Source organism: Falco biarmicus, chromosome 14 (genome assembly GCF_023638135.1).
Source record: "Falco biarmicus isolate bFalBia1 chromosome 14, bFalBia1.pri, whole genome shotgun sequence".
NCBI lineage: Eukaryota > Metazoa > Chordata > Aves > Falconiformes > Falconidae > Falco > Falco biarmicus.
In genome coordinates, this window is record NC_079301.1 from 2,845,046 (window position 1) to 2,867,080 (window position 22,035).

At 40.8% G+C, this 22,035-nt stretch overlaps 1 protein-coding gene across 7 annotated transcripts in view; it reads right to left on the reverse strand.

Annotated features, from left to right (window-relative positions):
- Window positions 1–2,032: 2,032 nt before the first annotated feature.
- The window catches only part of HDX (highly divergent homeobox), a 49,231-nt gene continuing 29,228 nt past the window's right edge, over window positions 2,033–22,035 (reverse strand). For 4 of the 7 annotated variants that reach the window (XM_056359757.1, XM_056359760.1, XM_056359756.1 and 1 more), the window contains 6 exons: window positions 18,585–18,731; window positions 12,334–12,541; window positions 8,961–9,040; window positions 6,045–6,128; window positions 3,300–3,422; window positions 2,033–2,680 (listed from right to left, as the gene is read on the reverse strand). In XM_056359757.1, coding sequence (XP_056215732.1) covers window positions 2,555–2,680; window positions 3,300–3,422; window positions 6,045–6,128; window positions 8,961–9,040; window positions 12,334–12,541; window positions 18,585–18,731 — 768 coding nt within the window. In that variant the 3' untranslated portion in view covers window positions 2,033–2,554. The other 3 variants (XM_056359758.1, XM_056359762.1, XM_056359761.1) reach the window with 3 other exon arrangements.

Sequence of the window (22,035 nt, forward strand, 5' to 3'; positions counted from 1 at the left end):
TATACAGCAATATTGGAAAAAAAAAAAAAAGAAAAAAAAAGCAGAGCAGCTGTACAGTATAACCCTCTATGGCATTCTGCTATACAGAAATATAATTTATACTCTTTCTTCCTGAATATCCTGCAATATTGTCAAGTGTTTCAGGGTACGGAAACATGACTCCTTCGCTATGTTTCGTCTTGTCACCCTGCTAGAGAAAAGAACCAAAGAACAACATGCCCACAGGGATGGTGTGGGTGTTGACTGCAGCTAGAGTTTCAGCTGCACATCCTAAAGAGGATTCCAGCTTCCTTGAGAAAAGGGACTTACATAATTGCTTGAATCCAGGAGTTCATTCAAAATTAATTCCTTTGATTTGTCTGGCATATGAAATAGAAGACATAGCAAAATATGAATCATGAAAAGTTTTTTCATCATGAAAATCGATGAAAGTTTTTCTTGTATAAAGGTGGATTACTTAACTGACCATGAAATCAAGTAGCCTGCCTGTTGTCATGGGAATTTGGAGTGGAAAAAGGAGGAAAATAGGGTCCAAATAGTGGCAAATCACAGTACTATTTTTTTTTTATTTCAGCAAAGCTCACAGAAAACAAGAGGTTTCATTGTCAGTAGCACAGACTTCCTATCTAGAGAACAGTTAACAGAAAGCATTGTTAACCCAGTATAGAAAACCTTTATGAACGATTTTTTCAGAGTGAGCAGAATTACAGTTGAGCTCTATCTTACATTTGAAGGGTAGTACTGTGATCTTTGCTCACAAACTTTAATTAATTTTAGATTGGTGGTCATTGCAACAGCTCCTCCTTTGACTAAGGCTGTTAAGGATGTGTCTGCCAGCGAGGATGTGACCTTTCAGCTCAGGCAGCGGAAGGATGAGTAACCTACCACTTACGTCCTGGTTACACGGAGCACCTTGCCTCTCTCCTGGGATTCCACGCTGAGTTTTAATGCCTAAACTCAGATACAGGCCCAACAGCTTGCTTTTGTGGGGTTACTCTGTAGAATAGGCGGAAAGAGGTCTTTTGGGAGCTAACTAAATCGTATAGTAGTCAGAACTGTGACACTGCTTTGTTTTTTAAAACAGCTTTTAAAACTGCCACTCTCCTTTATGCAGTCGGCGTTTAACAGTATTGCTAAAAGCTGCCTGTGCCCAAGGACAACACAGAGACAGAAAGAAACCTGGAAGAGCAGAGCTCACTACTGACACTTAAAAAATAATATCTGTAGAAGTGATCAGGGAGGAACAGAGCAGACTGAGAGAAACCTAGAATCAGGAGTTAATCCCAGTATTGGAGGAAAAAAAAAAAAAAAGGGGTGTTACTTCCCCAACACAGGAGTTTGAGCTACACCTTGGATCTGCCACTGGAATTAAGGGGCTTACTTACTGTGCTGTATGAGTAAGGATTCACCAGAGTAAATTGTTATTTGGCATAAAATTGAGAGATCAGGCTTTTTACCAGACTGTGAAAGTATCTGTTTCAAAAATGCTTGCTGAGGAATATTCAGATTAGAAGTTATAGAGCATCAATAATATGGGCATGCACCTACATGCCCTACTAAATTTATCTGAATGTATCTGCACATCCATTTAATCAGATGAGTACAGGGATTCAATGTCTGTGACAGCTGGAAAAGAAGAAATTCATTTCAGCCACTGCCTGCAATCAAGCTCGCAGTTTAGAAATGGCACCTAGCAGTTGCTTTTATCAGCGTCTTGATAAAAGGGAGCAAAGTTTGTGGAAAAATACCTAACAGAACTTTAGCATTCAGACTTTGACAAATAAAAACTGTAACTACATTCATAAACCCCTAAAACAGCACTGTAAACATCTAATCCCATTGCTACTGTGAGAGTATCAGAAAGTCGTGTTCTGCAGCTATCAGGTTTCCCATATCCCTCTAATTTGTTACACCACTTATGACTGCTTGTTTACATTAATAATTTATTGACGATAATTCAAAATTTTCAGTTAGCCTTTCAGAGATTTTTCAGCTATTTTGGTCAGAAAATGGAAGATGCAACAATTGGAAGTCACATAATGAAAAACACTTCAGTTTAATTTTTCAGATTTTCAAAAGGGTTCAAGCACAACTCGTAACAAGCCCGTTATTCTATTTGGATCTCCAATTTTTAGTCCACCTACCTGAGTAAAAATGGGGAAAAAAAATAATCAACAGGACTGGTGAGCAAGCGACTCTGAAGAATGAGCTGTTTGTGTAACAGGACATTTGTTTTCCGCTCTTGGATCCCTGCTCAAAAAGCCTTTGCTACAGAGCAAGAGTTATTCTGGAAAGTCAGAAGTTATCCTAATCAAGGCCAAACTGCTAAAAGTGAAACCTTTCCTCACACAGGTCTTTCATTTACCAAAAACAACATTCAAAATTTCTTGACAGTGCAAACTGTAGCCATGACCTACTACAGTCATCCTTCAGGAAAGTCTACTTCACCTTGGGCTTTCTTTTTTGGACTGAAGAACACAGGATAGCAAATGCCGTTCTCTTGAAACCTACACGTTACGTGGGGTTTCTTTTTTTGTCAGTTAAAAAAAAAAATTCACAAACTGTCTGAGGCATTTTTCTCAGATAAAGACGACAAGCTGAATGAGGTATCATCAGGCTCTGGGGATGCATGATTGAAATCCATTTCTTCTAATTCAGGAGGTAAGTCTGAGAGCAGTGCCTGTAAGTAAAAAACATTACAATATGGTATTAGGTATATGTTTTATGTCAGCATTCATGTATCTTTTAAACATATAGTGAAAAAAACTTTGTTGAGCTTTGCAGTCAACGTTGGTATTGGATGCGTTAATAAAAATCAAAGAGGTGAGTATTGATAGATATTGAAAGGAAAAACATTGTCCGAGCTGACATTATCTGAAAGACAAAAGGAAAACAATAAAAGCAACGAAACCTCTTCCTAAATAAAGCACAAAATGTTACCTACACAAGCCATGACCCAACCAAGCATTAAAAGAACTGCTATGTATTAGATGGGTGCAGCGCAGCTGAAGCAGCCTGACTTTTTTCCCTGGATCTCACAACAGACAAATCCCAGTCCCTTGGCATACACTGGTGGTCCCCTTGTAAAAGTAACACTTCTTTTGTCTATGTCACTGCTTGCGTAGATTGCAAGATCTTCCTTTCATTTAAAGTTCAGCTTTACTTTGTCTGTAAGATGTTCAGCACAACGCTGCCTTAATCATAATTTGAGCCTCTGGGCATTATGGAATAAAACCAAGGGAGTGAGAGAACAAAAATGACAAATGCCTTTTGTTATTAAAACCCACATCAAGACTTACCTGCTGCTGCTCTTTATCATCTGATTTAATAGCAAGTATCAAACTCCGAGTAAACGTCTGTAGTTCAAAATACTTCTGTTTGTGGTTCTCCAACTCAGTCTCAATGAATCTGACTTCTTCATTCTGTGGGGGGAAATTACATAAAGGTCTGGAAATTATAAACAGCACTGCATCTTTTTAATGACACCGAAACATACTTGTGTTAAATCTCAACATTTTTAGTGAAAATGAGTAAAGATGTGTTTCTGATGATTCCTGCCAAAACCCAAATTAAGTACAGCCAAAAGATCTATAGTTTCAGAATTACAGGACAATGCACACAGACTTTGGGCACAATCATAAGCCCCTGATGGACACCCAGCAGTGTCACGCTAACCCTGCGAATGCGTATGCCATTTTATTTCTCATTATCCTCCACCCGGCACGTGACAGCTAACCATGTTACAGGCAGACAAGGCATTTCAGAATTACTGACATCATTTAAGCATTAATGACTTGGGCCAAAAGTTTACATGAACCTTTTAAAGAAGCACTTTTTTATTTTATAAGGATGACCTCTAAAGCCATTTTAAAATAAAGAAAAACAAAGCCCAGGCTTCTTCCCAGAAGAAGTGATCTTGAAAGGGCAGGGTGACTGTGAGAAGAGACAGAAACTAAATTCCTTTGTGTCAAGTCTCCTGCTGTAATAAAACCTAGGGAAAATAACTTGAAAATTCCTCAAAGCTACCACAAATTAAAATATAACATCCTCTAGTGCAGCTGAGTTTGACACATTTCATGAAGTATTACCTCACCAGCCTCCAAGATCTCTCGGGTTACAGAATAAATAGGACTGTATTTACAAAGTGGAGAAATATCAATAATGTGCATGCTGTGGCTAAAAAGGCATTTTCCCAACCTTTGCATAAATACATATTACTGTACTTTTTATATCACTTAATATAAAAATAACAAACAATAAAAAAATCCAGCTAAGTACTTCAGCTTATTCCAAGTAACTCTTCTCCTTCAAACTTATTAACTGATTGGTGTGCAAGATCAAAATGCTAAACCCGTTGATCAGTGCAGAGCTAAAATTAATTTTCTGTGGTTATTTACCTTTGCAAAGATCATGTAACCTAAATAAACAGTTTGCTTTTCAAGACCAAAGTCATTGTGCATTTTTGCAAAAGGTGTCTGCACAATATAACCAAGTGTGCACCTTCGGTAAGATAATAATGAAAAACATACACACAGAGAAACTGTTAGTAACACACAATACATATAGAAAGTAAGCGTTTAGGTTCGCAGGTAATTAAGTGCAGCCTTCACCGAGGGATAGCAGAGGCAAGGTAAAACCTGCCCCCGCTTATGCAACCATATGATTAATTAGGTTGGCAGTTTTGCCTACAATATGTTCCTTGATGGCTGGTTTTGGTGGCAGCAAATAATTACATGAGCAAAATTAAACAGTGAATTTATAAGCTGACATACTGTTTTAATGATGAAGATATATGTATATTTTTAAGACATCGAACTATGCTCTGATCTTCATGATTACATTTGCTGGACTGGCCGTAACTCAACTTTAGCTGATACGAAAGGATGAGACCATGTGATGAACTGGAAACCTTTAAAAATGGTGGTTGTTTTGGTTTTTTTTCCCCCCACAAAATTCACATTTCTTCAGCCAAAACATTGTTCACCATACTGTTTCAGGTTGTAACAGCCCTGAGAACGAGAGAAAAATATCTGGGCTGCGATTTTTAAGCTTTCCTATATTAGCTGAATTAATTTCTTTCAGATGGAAACTCAGAAGCTGCCTATTTAGCAATGGATTTTGCCCAGCCAAAGAAGGGATTCAAATTTACACAGAACACACAGAGGCACAAAGACTAATCACTAATGTCAAGCAACAAACCAACAAACAAGGTTCCGTAGGGCATGCTGTCACAACAAGCCTTTCGCTGTGGTGACAGGTGACATTAAGAAAAGGTCATTCCCTCTCCATATTCATTCTCTACTGCCCTTACCAGGAAAACACTGCTTGAAGGAGTAATTTTTATTCTGAAAAGATGATCTATTTATTATTTTGGTAATTGATTATCATTACTAGGAGATACCTGTTTTCTAAGCAGAAAAAAATCAGCTACATACATAAACCCATGGTGGACACACAACACAGAACCGTGGCAACCCTTAGGAGAGCAGCGACGCACGCGCAACCTTTACCATTTGGCAGAGGACAGCAGCTGTCAGGTATCCAACTGTTTTTCCTCCCTCGCAGAACTACTGCTTCCAGACATGTTCTGCACCACATTGACAGGATGACTTCTCCTCAGATCCCCCCATTTTATTAGAGGATTCCAGCGGTTCTGTCCCATTCTGCAGCTGGCAGCATCACACTGCATGCACACGCCTGCTGCAGCACTCCCAGAGAACGATGCTCCCACCAAAAACCCCGTGCTGGTTTAGAGGCTAAATGAGTTGCTTTGTCTGGGACACGTGGTGGGAGCTGCGGATGGCTACAGCTAAAGTCATGGAACAGCTCTGTAGAAATGGGATTTTTCCTGCTTCCCTCTGGGTTGAAATACGGGTAATCTGGCTGCAACTGGGACGAGATGTGACTGAGGGGATGACGAGCAGTACCACGGCAAAAGCAGAGCAGCTGCAGGCTCCCACATGCCTCTGCTGAACTCCTTGGATACACCCATCTGAACTTTCTGTGGACTATCCTGCTTAACATTATATAGCCTAATTACTCACCTTATAATCCAACAGAGAACTCATTTGGTCCACTTCAGAATTACTTATCATATCACTTTCTTCATCATCTATAATTTCTATTTTCTGAAAAAGAAAAAGTTCATTCCAAATATTCGAATGCATAGATTGGACAAGCAAACAACAATCCGTATCTCAAACTGGTGTGAAAGGATGGAGGTAATAGGACCTTTTGCTTGCTCATGACAAATTCAGAGCTGTGTAGCCCCCATTAGATGGCAATCATGCACCTCAGCCACAAGATCCGGGAAGAATCCAAACTGAAATGGGTGCTCAGAGCTGCTGCCATGGTGACTCCGGCTGTTTACAGAGGAGGAGCTGTATGTCACCAGGCTTTTGGCGTTAAGTCGCATATTCTACCTCACTGCAGCCTGCGCAAGCCCGCATTTTATTCTGCAAGGCTTTCGTTGAAGACCTCCTGCTGAGTGAGGAAGGTTATGAAAGTTTATTCCTGTGGAGCAAACCAGACGTTATGGCAAGTGACAGGCAAGCCCTAAGTGACCTACTTCTTGCCTACAAAAAGCGAAGAGTCTCCTTTGGCCTCCTTTGGCCACAGTGCATGTCAAACGCCCTGAACAGGAGAGGAAGTTGATACAAAGGACAGTGCCCGATGCATACACATGGACGTTTCCACTTCATGCACAAAAATTCCTGGGAGTTTTTCAGGAATCTTCAGAAGCCCAATCTAAAGTACAATGTGAAAGGCCAAGCTTAACGCTGTTTAGAACTCAGAAGTACATTCCAATTGTATCTCAAGTTTTAAAAGATGCACTTTTACATTATTTATCACTTGCATGTTGTTTTTTCTTCCCAACAGAAAAACTTCTTGTGTAAGAAAATCACGGTAAAAGGTTATTTTTCAATAGGAGAAAACAGAAAATGTACGCATTTTTAGTGCGCCTATGAGATTTTAATTTTTATTCCTATCTAAACTAGATCTGAGACAGAATGAATTTGAATTAGACAGTGATAAGGATGGCATTTTTGAACCAGAACTCAGAAGGATGACTGCGCAGGTGAAACTTTAAATTTCACTGTATTTTTGAGAAGGAAGCAGTGGTAGTGTGAGAAGAGTGGCTTGGGTTTTTTTACTATTTTTCATTGTTTTGACAGTGGTAAACATTTATGAGACTGTATATAATAAGTTAAAGCACTTTTACGATGTTTTTTTAGTGTACTGTTTCATGCAGTGCAGGCAGGGTATAGTACACTTCGATGGTCAGTCCCTGCGGGGCTGCCTTAGAGGGAGCTCCTTCTCTGCAGGGTGTGCGTCCCGTCTGCCTGCAGACCAGGCGGCGGGGATTTCCTTCTAATTACCAAGGAGAAACCCTCCAAGAGAGGTGACCAGTCGCTCACTAGTGCTATCCCCCAAGCTCAGGGGGCCGTTCTGAAGGTAGGGGGGGCAAACAGCGTCTGACAGCCCAGCTGAAGCAATACCTTTCAAAGGCTTAATGTCGCACAGATCTGCTGCTACATTGTACCCTCAGCAACACTGTGGTTCAAATATTTCTGGTTTTAGGTTCAGCTTGAGGAAAGAGTCTCTAAATAAATGCCAAACATTCACACTATCTTCCTTATATGATAGTAGGGGAAAGAGCACATTAGAATTTTAAATAGGAAAACTGTATCTCTTATGCAAGTCCAGTATATGTTAGTCCAATTTTAACTGCACATTTTACCAATTTTGCTACAGTGTTTTCAGAATAGAGTATGAAAAAAGTCCTCCTCTTCTCCCCCTGTCTCTTATCATATCAAATACTATAACGCGGGGGTGCAGGTAGACTGGAGAACTGACTCTTCAGACACCGTCTTTGCAAACCTTTTACTTTGTCATTTCACATTCTGCATCTCCACGGTAAACCCATGAGCCTGAAACAGAGCGACTGTATCTAAGGTCACAGCAGGCCATTACAGTAAACAGAAAGGAGAAAGGCAGCTGCTTCTATTCAGGCAACCACAGAAAACACAGCCGTGGGATTTCAGTTTACACAAAAGATCATCATATATTAACAGAAGAAAGAAAATGTTCTCTCCTCTCCCTATACATCTTTAGAGGGAAGGAAATGTCCAGTTCGCTCTCCCACTTCAGGTTCTGTGTGACAAACGTAACACAACCGGTCTTGCCACGTTCTGAGCTCCTGTCGCTTGATCTCTGACTGCAATAAGAGCGCAACTGGGAACTAGAACCACCATCTGTTCATTCTGCAGATAACTTTTAAGATAAAAATTACCCTACCACTTGGGGTCTTCTCTCCTCTTCCTCCTCTCCTTTCTTCTAATGTGAGAGAAGGCAGGCTAAACAAAGGGGACATATTGCATTATTTCCCATGACTCCTCCCTGTCTTTCCTTCCTTTTCTCACTGCAGTCAATTAAACCCAGCAAACAACTGTGTGTGACTCAACGTGAATGCAAGCGAGAACACAAGAAACATCTAAATAACGCCCTGTCGCGGGTATGGGAATGAGGAGTGCACACCCACCCCAGCCTGATCGCACGAGTTCAAGGTTGGCTATGGAGAGGAAGCGCTAGAGATACCTGACCTTATTAAAGCTACAGAAAAGCATTTTCAGTTATTATTCTGGGGTTTTTATTCTTACTGGTTTACTACACTAGGTACTTGTACAGCACTACCCAGGCATTGGGCTTTGCACTCCAGAAAAAGAGCACTGGATTGTTGTAATGCAGAAAAAGGCATATAATTCAGTTTCTACTTAATGCCCATAGCTCTGTGTTTTGGTACTTTGAGTACAGTTTCTTTTAGTGCTCAACCAATTAGGAAGGACCCTTAGCACACTCAACTGAAGTTTTCACCTAGTGCAAAACACTAGTGTTGGACAGCAGCCTCAGCATTAGCAATTAAGGAGGTCACGTTGGTGGAAAAGGAAAGGCATACATACCACATTATCAGTAGATACTGGATTCTGGTCATCATCTTTCTGACCGATTTCTTCATTTTGAAGAGCTTCATTTGTCTCTTCTGCAGAAATAAATCAATTTTTCGGATTTCATTCAAATTTTATGCTAAAGGAACATTAATAAGTCTTTACCGCTAAATATGTCACATCTGCTAGATACATAAGCAAAATCGTATCATCGATGTCTACTCATAAAAAATACTGTGTGTCTTATTAAAAAAGAAATCATAACACAAGTATTTCAGGCCAACTGCTACCTGAAACAACAGGAAAACCATCAGTTACCCTCTTGCCATGTACCCAAACTTTCCTATTTTTAGGTTCAGATTGGAATATTCAAAAGTGATGAATAGTTTCACATCAGAGGGGCGCAGAACTTTTTTTTTATTATTAAAATACCTTACTACATGAAAAATCCCACATGCTTTGAAATTATAGGGTACATATCAGAATCCCATCTCTTCCTTCTTGACACTGACTAGTTTTGAACCAAAAACTGATCAAGCAGATCATTTCATCCTTGTGTGGCAAATGTGTACTCCTAATGAACCTAAGCTGCTCTCTTATCTGTAAGCCAAGTACACACCTGAAAACAGAGCAAATCTTATCCTTAAATTTCAGCCACGAGCACTAGATGATTCTATTAGCTCTAACTATAGCCAACATGAAAAAACAAGAAAGGTAAGTCTATTCATCCCTATGATTAAGCCTGTTTCTTATATTTACTTTAATTTTCCACATTAATATACTGCTAAGAAGAAAATGGCTGATAGGAACAGCCAATCAGGAAATAAAACACAGGCAAGGCATCTAGGATAAAAAACTTAAATGATGTCATTAACAGTTAGGCTAATTGGAAGTACACTCCTTCCAAGTGCTAGTAAAATTACACAGTTCTGCAAAGGGCAGAGCTTGCACTAGAAGGGTCAAAGAGTCCCGCTATCGCATGTACAGCGGCAAAGAGGCACGGTGAGTGAGGGGCAGCAAGTGTTCCCGTGGGATACTGAAAAGAGGGCAGATAATGATGCCGGGGCTGTATCACTTCCACGCAAACACAGGGGTAATGGGACTTAAGTGGAGATCACCAACACTTGCAAAGATAGGATAATATTTAGGCCAGACCATACAGAGACAGTTTTAAATAACTTTTCTACCAGTTAAATACCCTTAAACTGAGCAAATCTAATTTGAAGTTGTTTCAAATAAATTTAATCTGCCACTGGTCACAACTTCAGAGGACGATTTCTGCTAGCAGCAAGAGCAAATGGGTTCAAACGGGAGAACGGTAAAGCAGGGAGCAATACACGACCCCATCGTTAACGCTCGGAGGAATGAAGGTCACTGAAAATGCACCTCAGGGGCTCTGCAACAGTCTAAAGCACCAGCCACGCAGTAACCTGGAGAGCCACCACTTGGATTCAACAGTCGAACAAAGCAGCTCCCTACAGCACTTTCAACTCTTTAAATATTCATCCTCAGCTAACATAGACTGGCACAGCTCTAACGACCTCCACAGAGCTGTGTTCCTTTACACAAAGTATGGATTCAACTAACATACATTTAAAAAAGGTAAGGCATTATGAGAACTTTAATGCTTAATCTTCCATCAGAGTACAGCTTTTTTTTTTTTTTTTTTTTTTTTTTTAATTTACACACTACAAGTGCCATCACCACTTTCACTCTAATTAGCTGACTAAAAATATCTCTTTTTCCTGTCTTTGCGAGTCATCTTCTGTTGTTGCGGTTTTGGTTTTTTTTACAAATTAGGACCAAAAGTTATAGTTCTCAAACATTAAAACAATCACCTATCTGTGACTGAATAGTACATATGATTACTGGTGGAAATATTTTCCAGGAAGTTCAAAATAAGCTGAGCTGCAGCAGTGAAACCTACTCCTCTGAACTGCAGAAATGAATAGAAGTAATTCTTGTGGTAGAATAAAGGAATGAAAGTGGGATTCCTGGACGCTTTGGAAAACCTGTAGTTTTCTTGCACTTCCTTAAGCTTTGACTCTGATAATCCCCTCAGTCTTACAGCCCTATCTTGTTTTATGAAAGCCTCGTTCAATAAACGTGGTGTTATTTCTCACTGAAGCTACAGAGAATTCAGACTCTTCCCCTGTCACCACTGTCTTTCAAGCAGATCTAACTAAATCGGTTCCTTCCACACCACACTCTCAGAGTCCGCCTCTCACTTGGCTTTCAATCATTGACCCATTTCTTTATCATCTTATTCTCCTTACAGTAGGATATGACAAAGCTATCACAAATTCACTCCCAGCAGTTCTCCATTTTTCTATTCTTTCCTTTAAATTGTTCAGACAAAATGACAAGATCAAGCCCAGCATATTAAGGTGCAAGAGCACGCACTAGATCGGACTTTCTTTTCGTTTAGAGAGCAAAGGCTTTATTGATCTCGTCTAATCAGAAGCACTGGGAGCAATTAGCTGAGCTTGTGAAGCCAGTGAATATGCCAAGCTAGTCCATCCACCCGAGGCCCAGAGTGCTCCAGTGGCAGAGGGAACGGGAGAGATCGCTCCAGTGTGGTCATGCAGCTCTGGGAGGTGGAGCAGAAGGGGATTAAGTTGGAGACACTTATCACTCAAGATCATGCAATTTACTGAGGACACCCAGGCACCCCACATGTGTGGTTCTAAGGCTTTCCAAGCAGTCCCCTGCGACTGACTTTGATCTTTTCTATTGGTTTTGCCTGTCAAGAGACCACGCACACACAGCTGGGCGGCAGCAGCTCTGCTATGCTCTGATGTACTGTGAAGCGCTTTTAGTTCCAGACCAAGTCTGAGCAAAAATATCTTCTGAACATATTTTCATCAGCATGAGTTTAGCATCACGACAACTGTAAGTACGTAGCTCAGGCCGGCTCAAAGCGGGCAGGTTAGCACACATGAGCGCTTGTTGAGGTGAGAATTGCGGGTGTGATTCACGCTAACGGGAATGAATATTCCAGCTGGCTGTGCAGAGCTGGGCAGCTGACAGAGAGCATTTTTTAAAACCTGGCTTCCGAGGGAAGCGAGACTTATAGGTTTGTACTGTCCATCTCTCAGCTCCACCAGCTAACCATGACCTTGTCCTTTAACTTCAGATGAAACTGGCAGAAACAGAGTTCTTATGATAAAAGGTTTCTGCAAGCGTTGTGATAACAAAACCAACAAAATTCACATAGAGAGAGGTAGAAGAAACAGACCAAACAGTACCTTCAATACAGCCCAGGCAGATGACGTGTGACTGTTACACTCTTTCAGACGTTTTTGAATGTGTACAACAGAGAATCCAAAGCATGCACACTGCACAAAATTAAAAATATATGCACGGCAGTAACCGCATTTTCAAATACCTTGTGAGCTTCCTTCAGATAAGCAGATTGATACTTCATCATTCCTATCATTATCATCCCCCACTTCAGTAGCAGTTTCCTCTCCTGGATTAAGTGCTGATTTAGAAACAAATTCAGATTGATCAGAGAAATCAGCAGGACCTCCTCTAGGGGGTGGGACCTCAATCCCCATTAAACGATATTTCCGTCTTCGATTCCCAATCCAAGTCTTGTAAGAGAAATAAACATGAATGATATCAGAAACGATAACAAAAGCAACAGGCCCACAACCAAGTGAAATTAGCACATCTATACCATAGGAACAAGACCGTAGCCAGCAATTCAAGGGAGAAGATTATTCCCCCCTCTTTGAACCACATGAGGCTGCTCCCTGGAATACTGTATCCAGGTTCAGTCCTCCAATAAAAGGGAGACGGGCAGGTGCACAACAAAAGGAAAAGCAACAACAGTCACAAGTCGCAGCAAGGAAAGCTCTGAGTGGAATTAAGAAAAAAGAAAAAAAATAATGCTTAAGAGTGAGGGACTGGAATAGTTTGCCCATAGGAGTCTTGGCACCTCCAACTTTGGAAGTAGTTGACGTTTTACTGGACAACGTCGTCAGAAACCTGACCTAACTCTGAAGTCAATCCCGCTCTAAATAAAAGAGTAGGACATGGTGACTTTGTAAGGTCTCTCCCCACCTAAATTATTCAACGAATTTAACATAAGATCTTTGATCTAGGTTCTCCCACTCCGCAACTTCCGTAAGGGGACTAAAACATCCAATGACCCGAACAGCCCACCTGTTCTAGGATGTCCTACAGCACGGAAGAAATTATTCAAGGTGATAGCTCTACATCACTCCACTTTGGTGACAGTACATAATTTGGCAGAATTAAGTTCAGAGCCATATTATCCTTCAGCCCTCTATGGCTGGAAGGCAAGTCTTTAAGAAACATTTCTTGCAGTAAGGTATAGAAGAGCATACTGTAAACTGCTGGGAGATGAAACAGCTCCAGGACCAAGGAGCCTAGAAACCCATTGGTGATCAGATGGGTATGGATGCTTTAAGTTCATTTTACATCAATAAAACTGAGTTTCAATTTTTTTTTTTAAATTAAGAAAAAAATCACATTCACAATTAACCAAGTGGAGCTGTGTAACTGTTAATTAGCTTGCTTTCTCTGATAAAGCAATGTCTACACTAAAAATTATTAAAGACTCAACATAAGAGTTTAACATGACGTAATAAGAACTGTCTGCAACTCTTCACCTATTAACTTTCTCCCTTCCCTTTCATTACTCAGACTTTTGACTTCTCATCTGATTTTAATTCTGCTTAATAGCTCTTGTACCCCAGACATTTCATTCCATCCAAATCAGTTCTCCACTGGCATTCAAAAATCCTTCTCAGAGCCAGGAATCAATTTCTTTGCCAACTGCTAACTTCCAGTCTTCTTGACCTGGCTCTTCCTCCCCCTTCCACACCACCTAAAATACAACAAGTAGGAGCAGCGCTGGCAGCACAAGCGGGACCATCCTCATTGTTCCAGGACCTAACCCCACGCTGGCCCAGGATGGGGAACGGGGGAGTTTGGCCACACAAGCTGTCACCACACAAGCGTGCTTGATTCCTGTGATGATGATGTATGCAAAGACATTACGAGGTTCTGAACTGTGCTTAGCGCTGGAATTTTTGGATTGCTAAAAATCAAATATACCTCTAGAACATCTGATCAGGGCATGGCAAAATGCACATCCTTTCCATAAGGTCTATGCTCCAACAGAGTTTACCAAACACATTAAAATATTAGAGGATTGTTTTCTTTAAAGATACACCAAACATTACTCTGGCCCTATTTTAGAAATACCTGCATTGCTCCTCTTCCCCATCACACTTGCTTTAACTGCAGACCTGATATATAGCATGAAAAAGCTTAGTAAAAAACTTTTTGCTTATAATACCTTGGTTATCAAACAGAAAAATTAAATATTAACGCAGTCTCAACTACTAAAGACAGTTGCATGCTGTGCTAGCCTTGAAAAAAACCTGTTTTTTAGAAGCCGAATCTCTTTAATTATCTAATAAGATGCTTATCACTATTTTTGGCAAATTATTTTTGTTGGGTGATATTTCCTTTCTCAGCTTGCTGATTATCCTCTTTGAGGAATGCAAAGCAGGTACACAGAGAGCTACCTAGATATTTTTGTACATTATATACAGTTTGGGGGAAAAAAGGGAAAAAGAAAACCCCCGAACAGTAAACAACCACCCCCACAAGTGGCCCCTTCCAGACCCATGTCTCTTTTCCCCAAAGAGTGTATTGCCATTCTTTACATTTTCTTATAGTCTTATGATGGTAACAAATAGTGCTAACAACTATAAAATTCCAAAGCAAATCTGCTTCTTTTGTAGTAAAAAAAAAAAAATCAGCAAAAAATTGAGGCACTTGGGAAAGGTAGATCTTGTCTTTTAACATACCTTTCAAAGCAGAAAATCTTTCATTCAACATACTGAACATGCCACAGAAGATGAACATATTTTTTTACGATGTTGCAAATTAAAACGGGAAAGAAAAGTACTAAGGTTCCATAACCTGCATGCTACCTTGAACAGTGACTATTCTGGAGCCGTACAATGATGAGTCTAAGAGCAGACTAGTATTGCTACGTACAAACCCACCTTAATATTTGTAATTATATTTCTAAAATATTACCTCCTTAAAAACTTCAAATAACATCTGTTCATGCGTGTAATCAGACTCACTAAGCCTATTTACAGCAGCCAGCAATGAATTCAGCATCAACCCAACCTCCCCAGCTTCAGCTGAACAGATGACCAGCACGAGTCAGGGCAGAATGGCCGGAGTCCAGGCAGAAGGAGCCAGCGCCGTAGCCCTCAGGCAGCTTATAAGAACGTGGACCCGCAGGGAGCCACGTCAAAGCAGGATTACAGCGCTCCAGACACTGAGGTTAGGGGTCAACAGGCTAGAAAGGTTCTAGGTTGGAACCTTCAGAAATCCCACTTGACCAAAAAAATAAAGATGGAAGATTCTGAGCTGGTTTTCCAATGTCTCTCTCGATCATAAGCCAGACCCAGACTAGGTCTGGAGCCCCCACCAGGAAGAGTCGTTAGTCAGCTGTGAAGAACGAGTGGCCTTTCTGCTGCAACTGCTTGATTTTGCTGCCGAGCTCAGACTGAAGCACTATGTTCAATAATCCAGCTTTCATCGGATGAGTTGCTGGGAAAGAGGACGAGGTGTCTTTACCCTGTGGTGGGTGCTTAGGAATAGCTTTTGACCTCTTATGTACAAAAGCTTTATGTTACATTAATGATAGTAATAAAAAAGTCATGCATTTTTCTTATATTCCTCATATTTCTGGGGAGCTTGATAGTTGTCATCTGTCCTCAAATGTCTAACATCTCACTGCCAAGAAGGCTATTCTGCTTTCAGATGCTATTTTTGTATGAATGAATAAAATTAGTCAAGAAAAATATAAACAAAAACGTGTAACTAACTGCAAGAAAAACCCCAAACAAATGTAATCAGCAATGATTATAGTGTAAGCAAAAGAAATACTGTAAGTTTAAAGAAGTATTGGCCAGAGTTCACATTTAAATATGACATAACATTTTTTATTTCCCTCTTTTGATGTCTTGGGAACATGTGAAAGACATTTGAGGGTGTAAATGTGCATGACGCTAAGGTACAACCAGCAGTCACCTTCCAAGTCCACTTTCCCACCAGAAGGACAAAACGTACAGAATCAAAAGCCCTGTTCAACCTTAAAAGATCAAATCCAGTGGAACTATACGTAGTGGCAAACATTACCTCTCCCTGTACTGGAAAACAGATCTGATACTTTCTTTGTACTGGAGACCGTTCAAGCCAGTATGGGTCACAAGGATCAATCATTTGTACTTCTGGAAAAGAAACCCTTCTCTGGACAAATCATGCATTTCCATTCAAAAGGCTATTAAATATATGGGGAAATGTATTTAATTGGAATAAAACAAGTGATATGATATGTATATGTAAATATTTAACAGTTGTATGTGTTTATATATTTATATAAAATATATTTGTTTGTGTACTATTTTATGTATATATATTTTATTTACTTGGTTTATATATATACACATGTATATACACTTAGTACTATTTCACACATGCCACTTTTTTTTTTTTTTTTTTTTTTACATCACCAATGGAGAAACAGTTACTAGTTGCACACTACCTGGAATTCAAGGTAAATGAAATACAAAGGCAACAAAGTACAAGTCCTGAACAAGCAGTACAGGGTAGAGATGCTGTGGTTCACTCATGCCTCGAGCTGACTGCGCCACTGCCGTGCCCTGACCCCTTGGCAGAACGAGACCACGCTGCACATGAGCCTCCGGGCACCAGAAAACGCAGGTGGGCAGGTGAGGAGAGAGGCACCATACGGTGTGCCCATATAGATCCCAAGACAAATTTAGGACAGATCCTGTAAAGCACATAATGGAAAACACCTGTCCTACAGCTGGGACACACACACAATGCGCCTTAGCGAAAGGACAACGGGAAGCATTGGAGATCGCACACATCCTGTAGGTTTTAATTCATCCGTTACAGACCAGAAAACAGCGCAGCATGGCACAGGACCAACCTCCACCTAATTCTTGCTACAATTCTCAAGACTGCCACGCAGAGGAAGCAGAGGCAGGACAGGCATTGCTAACACCACCAGTCACTACACCTTTTTGTTCATTTGTGTGTGTATGTTCTAATACAGGTTATGCCAGAGCGCCTTACGGAGTTATCAGAGCTCAGCACACCTGCCCTGAAGACAAAAGCAGATTTCAAGCAGATGCTACTGAAGATGTGTACAGAACTTCATCCTGTCATCCTGTGCACGCCAATAAGGATGTTCTTAAGGGCACAAAGTAAGGGAGGCGAAGCATGGGTGTCAGTCTTACTGTCTGGCGATTACGGTATTCAGGGGTCCACCTGGAGATGCTGTCAAGTGGAAACAGCTTCCCCTTTCGGATAGAAAACTGAAGAGCTCGGAAAATATGGAGCAGCTTTGTTCTCTACAGAGTAATTTTTTCAGCCTCCAAAAGTACAATTTAATTTTTAATAATTCACATGCGCTAAGGAAAGCAAGCAAGAAAATCTCCAGATCAGTGTTCCACACTGAAAGCAGCTTTGGTACACCATTTGGATGTACCAACTCAAGAGTCACCTCCACAAAAGAAAAGTTTCAAAGAAGGGCTCCTAGTTCCACTTTGTAGCAATGTCAGAATTTTAAGAATGAGGTGGAAAAAGAGGATGAAGACTGAAGGGACTAGTCACAATTGTCATAGAATCACAGATTTGTTTAGGTTGGAAAAGACCTTTAAGATTGAGTCCAACCATTAACTAACGATGGCTCTTCACATCTCATCTCATTACTGACGCAGGACGGAGGTATTCCTGGATTATCAATGTGCCTGCTATGAGGGAAAGGAACATTCTGATCAGGTTTTGTACCGATTGAAAAGAGTCAGACTATTTTCCAGAGAATGGAACCACTGAGTAAATGAGACACCCGCAGTTTGAGAGCGATGATGTACACCTGGCAACTGGCAATACAGCGGCATCAACTGGGGCTGCACCAAACTTCCCAAACTCTGGGAGACACGATGTGGAGCGCTTCTCATGAACCATATAGGCTATTTACACCAAACCTGTACTTTCTAAAGCAGTCCTTCCCCAACAACACCTATGTGGCTATCACACTGAAGTGACCCAGAATTCTTCGCAGCACCCTTTGCCCTCTATCACATCTCAACCTGGCTTCAAGACACTTGTAAAATACTGTTTCCCTATTTTTGAGCATTTTCTTTCATACGTTTAAAATTATTTTTTCCTATGAGCATCAATGAGAAATATTTTCCCAGTATCTTTAGAAAGGCCTTTTTGCGTCTTAATAGCAATATAAATAGCACCTTTCAGTCTTCTAGGATATCCCTAAAAAACGTAACACTTTTACTTAAAATCCTACTCAAGTCTGAAGAGAATGTGGAACAGCTTGTAGTGCTACTTCTGCTGTTGATCAATAAGACTCTTACCTGAGGGCTTTTTTCTATATATAGACTGCAGAAAGAGCGAGAGAGCACTTCCCAACATGGTCATTCATTATGTAATACGTGAAATCTATTTCAAGCTTCCTCATGAAATTTTTAAAGGCTTTCATCTGTCCTATTTTTGCTTCTGCGACAGGATAAGGGAAGACTCTAGATTTCTTACCCGCACTATTTCACAGTCAACATTTAATTCTGCAGCCACAGCTTCAATTTTCTCTCTGCAGACTGAGCCCAGGCTGGTCATGCCATTGTCCCAGTATTTCTTTAGGGTAGCTAAGTCTCGGTCACTAAATTGTGTGCGGTCCTGTAACTGTAAGATAAAAAAAATACTGTTAGGTTTAAAAAAATCCTGCTTATGCTGTTCATTTAATTTCCACAGGTCTTGCGTACAGTAAGACACACATGTTACACTGTCTCCACGGCTTTTCTTCTCTTTTAACTCTCCCTTAAGAATTTAGGGTTTTTATTGTTTGCTTTTTTATCCAGGGCAGTACAGAGTTCCCTGGGATTTGCTTTAAAGGCAATTGTAGTGCTAACGTAAGTTTAAAGCACTTCAGCTTTGTTTCAACTCCACCTGATTTTTTAAATTTGTTTTATCTCATTCTATAAAGCCTTACTGAAAATAACTTTTTCTCCCTTTGTGCTGTTTACTCTCTCCACCCAATTTATGCAAATTATTCCTTAAGGCTTTTCAAGTTTCTCACCCTCCCCCAACTAAAGTTCTTTTATCTTACTGCAAACTACAATACATGCATAATTCAAAGGACTGCGAGTTCCTAAAGGGAATGCTTTAATGTTTATTTGGTAAGCTTCAGAGTTAAAATTGCTTCCACTGTTTATTTGTGAGCTCCCTAACTCTTTGCATACGTTTATCAAAATATGTGATAGTGGATTACTGATAAAAGGAGTAACGCTGAAAACCAAAAAGGAGACATCCCCGCACTTCTTGAACTGTTGTGGGCATACCGTGTCATTCACTTGTAGAACTTACAAGCTTTATCAGAAGCTTTTATCCCAGAGTTTTCACTAAAATCTACAGCTGCTTTATACCGACCCATGTTTGTCATCTCTCCTGCTATTAGAAGTACATAAATACAACAATAAAGTCTGCACTAGGAAGTTGTAGCCCCATGTGCCAAATCTGCCACCATTTCATCAGTTGAATTTTGTAAGACATAATCATGATTGCAGTAGCTGAAATCTGGGTTTGCTCATTTAAAAACTGAGAAAAGTTAGAGTAACTTCAAAATGGGGCAAAATAATTCTGCACAACTAGAATCATTTGACAATCTTGTACAATTACAGATTTTAATTCTTGCTAATCTTCAGAATTTGGTAATCCTTGCAATTTTATTCTTTTAAAAATCACTGTTTCTCAAAAATATTAGAAGCACTTGAGTCTCCTTAATGTATGAATATAAAGTAGGGGTATCAAGACCTTGTCTCCCAGGTGGTCCAGTGAAAAAAAAAAAAAAAAGTACCAGTTATATTGAAACATGGTCCATGATTAACTGCTAGCAGGTGGTGCAGAAGGCCGGCGGGCACACCACGCACACTGCGCGGGAGCAGCTCTCCTCCGGTCCTGCACACCAAGCACCAAGCGATGCACTCCCAGATCGCACACTGCAGTCTATTTTAATCTAAAAGGAACCCAGCTGGCACATTTCAAGGCTGCTCCAGATGAGCAGCAAAGCGCAGTAAGTGGACTTCACCTCAAGAGCATCCTGCTGAGCAAAGCAAAATCCCTGATGCCCCCTCACCCTCCGCAGTGCCGGTTCTCCCTGTATGCTTGCCCCGAGTTCCTCCTACCTACAAGCCATTTTTCAAAGAACAAAACTACAGTTATCTGCTGAATCACTGCAGCAATATCTCCTTTTGTAACTGTTGGCAAAATAGATGGTAACTTCTGAGAGCGACGGGAAGAGCTCTTGCTCTGCAGCTGGGGAGCAGCAGCCAAGCGCTGAGGGAAGAGAAGGCAGAAAGCAGCGTGATAGCAACACTCAGACTACACGGAGAAACAAGTTACTCAGGCCTATCCTGCTTCCTGAACGCTCAGGGCAACATCACCTTCTAAAGTATACCGAGTGTTTTTAACATCTAAACATAAATAAGTGACATTCGCTGTTGGTTCTGGCGGGTTCACACCGCCATCACCGCTGCAATAACCCACCACTCACCCAGCCTTCTGCAATCTGCACTTACCAGCAAAATAAAATAGAAAATTTCTTCATATTAAAAATGCACAGCTTAAAGAAAACCTCTGGAACATGCTGGGGAAATTCCCCCTTGCCAGCAGAGGGGTGAAATGAGAGAACCAAAGAGAAATCTACCTAGTATTACTGGGGAGCAACCCCAGTTAGTGTTGCCTTCTCTCGCCTACTTCGTTGCAAGGGCCAAATTAGAACAAAACCCAAAGGAAGTACAGCTGCTGCTGCAGCAAATTTGGATTTCTGCTTGCCATTTAATTTTCCAGTTCCTTAAGAAAATGCTTCTTCTACCGAGAGAACACAAGGCAATACTCGCTAATAGAAAGGCTTTGTATTTGTGATGTGCAGAAGGATCCCCCGTTAGACAAAAGGCACAAGACAACTGACTACAGATGAGAGTTACCAAAGGGGTGGTACTGTGGGAGGGTGCAGGGGCTGCTCAGCTTTTACTTATTAAATACAAAGATCTTAAGTGGGGAAAGCACTGTAAAGCAAAAACACCTGCCCTTCAAAAATTTTACTTAAAAAAGCAGTGCTGTATCTTTTCCATTTTAGGCAGATGTATGTTGGTTCTGATGATCTACTACAAATGTTTTAATAAAAATCTTGTTAGATAAAACACTACTGAATGGTTTTCACCTCACAACTGCTACAGAATTTTGCAACCAGACCAGGGTTGTAGAGTCAATCTCAACATTTTAGACCAAAGGAGATCTTTCAAAGTTACAGGAACTCTCCCGTAGCTACATTCCCAAAGAAGTCTTTTGCAGCCTCCTACTGTGGAAATGGACAGGGGAGGAGGGGAAGAAAAAAAAAAACCAACTTGAAGTTTTTCGTTTACCTCCTTGTCAAAAATAATACCTAGTATTTCCGATCACAATAGGTACTTTTGCTTTTTTGTTGCTGTTGCAGTTACAGCTGCACGAGGTACCTGATCCTCCCGCTTGCTCCTGAACAGCTCGTGCAGCAGCACCTGAATCACACTGATTCTGATCGCGGGTCAGAGAAGGGAACGGAGAACAGGTTTTTTCAGCCAACTGACAGGAAAGAGACACACACACACACACCCCAACAACACACACCAGACAGAAGAGTCCAGAAAGCAGGAACAGAACTGAGGAGAAAAACAAGGGCATGTAAACAAAAGATGGTACGGAAAGTCAGGTCCAGAGCAGCCTTACTGAGATGCCCGGATCAACCCACCCTGGCAGACTCAGCGCATTCTCCAACTAGTACTTCTCGCCCCACTTTAACTTTTCTCCTTTGAAGCCTGTATCTCATTTTTGCCATTTTTTTCCACCCAGATCAGCACTGAGTAACCTACTGACCACAGCCGAGCAGCAGGACTTGAGCCTCTGAGAAGCTGAAAGCGCTGCCTTCAGCAGGGCACGTGCTGGCAGTGCCAGC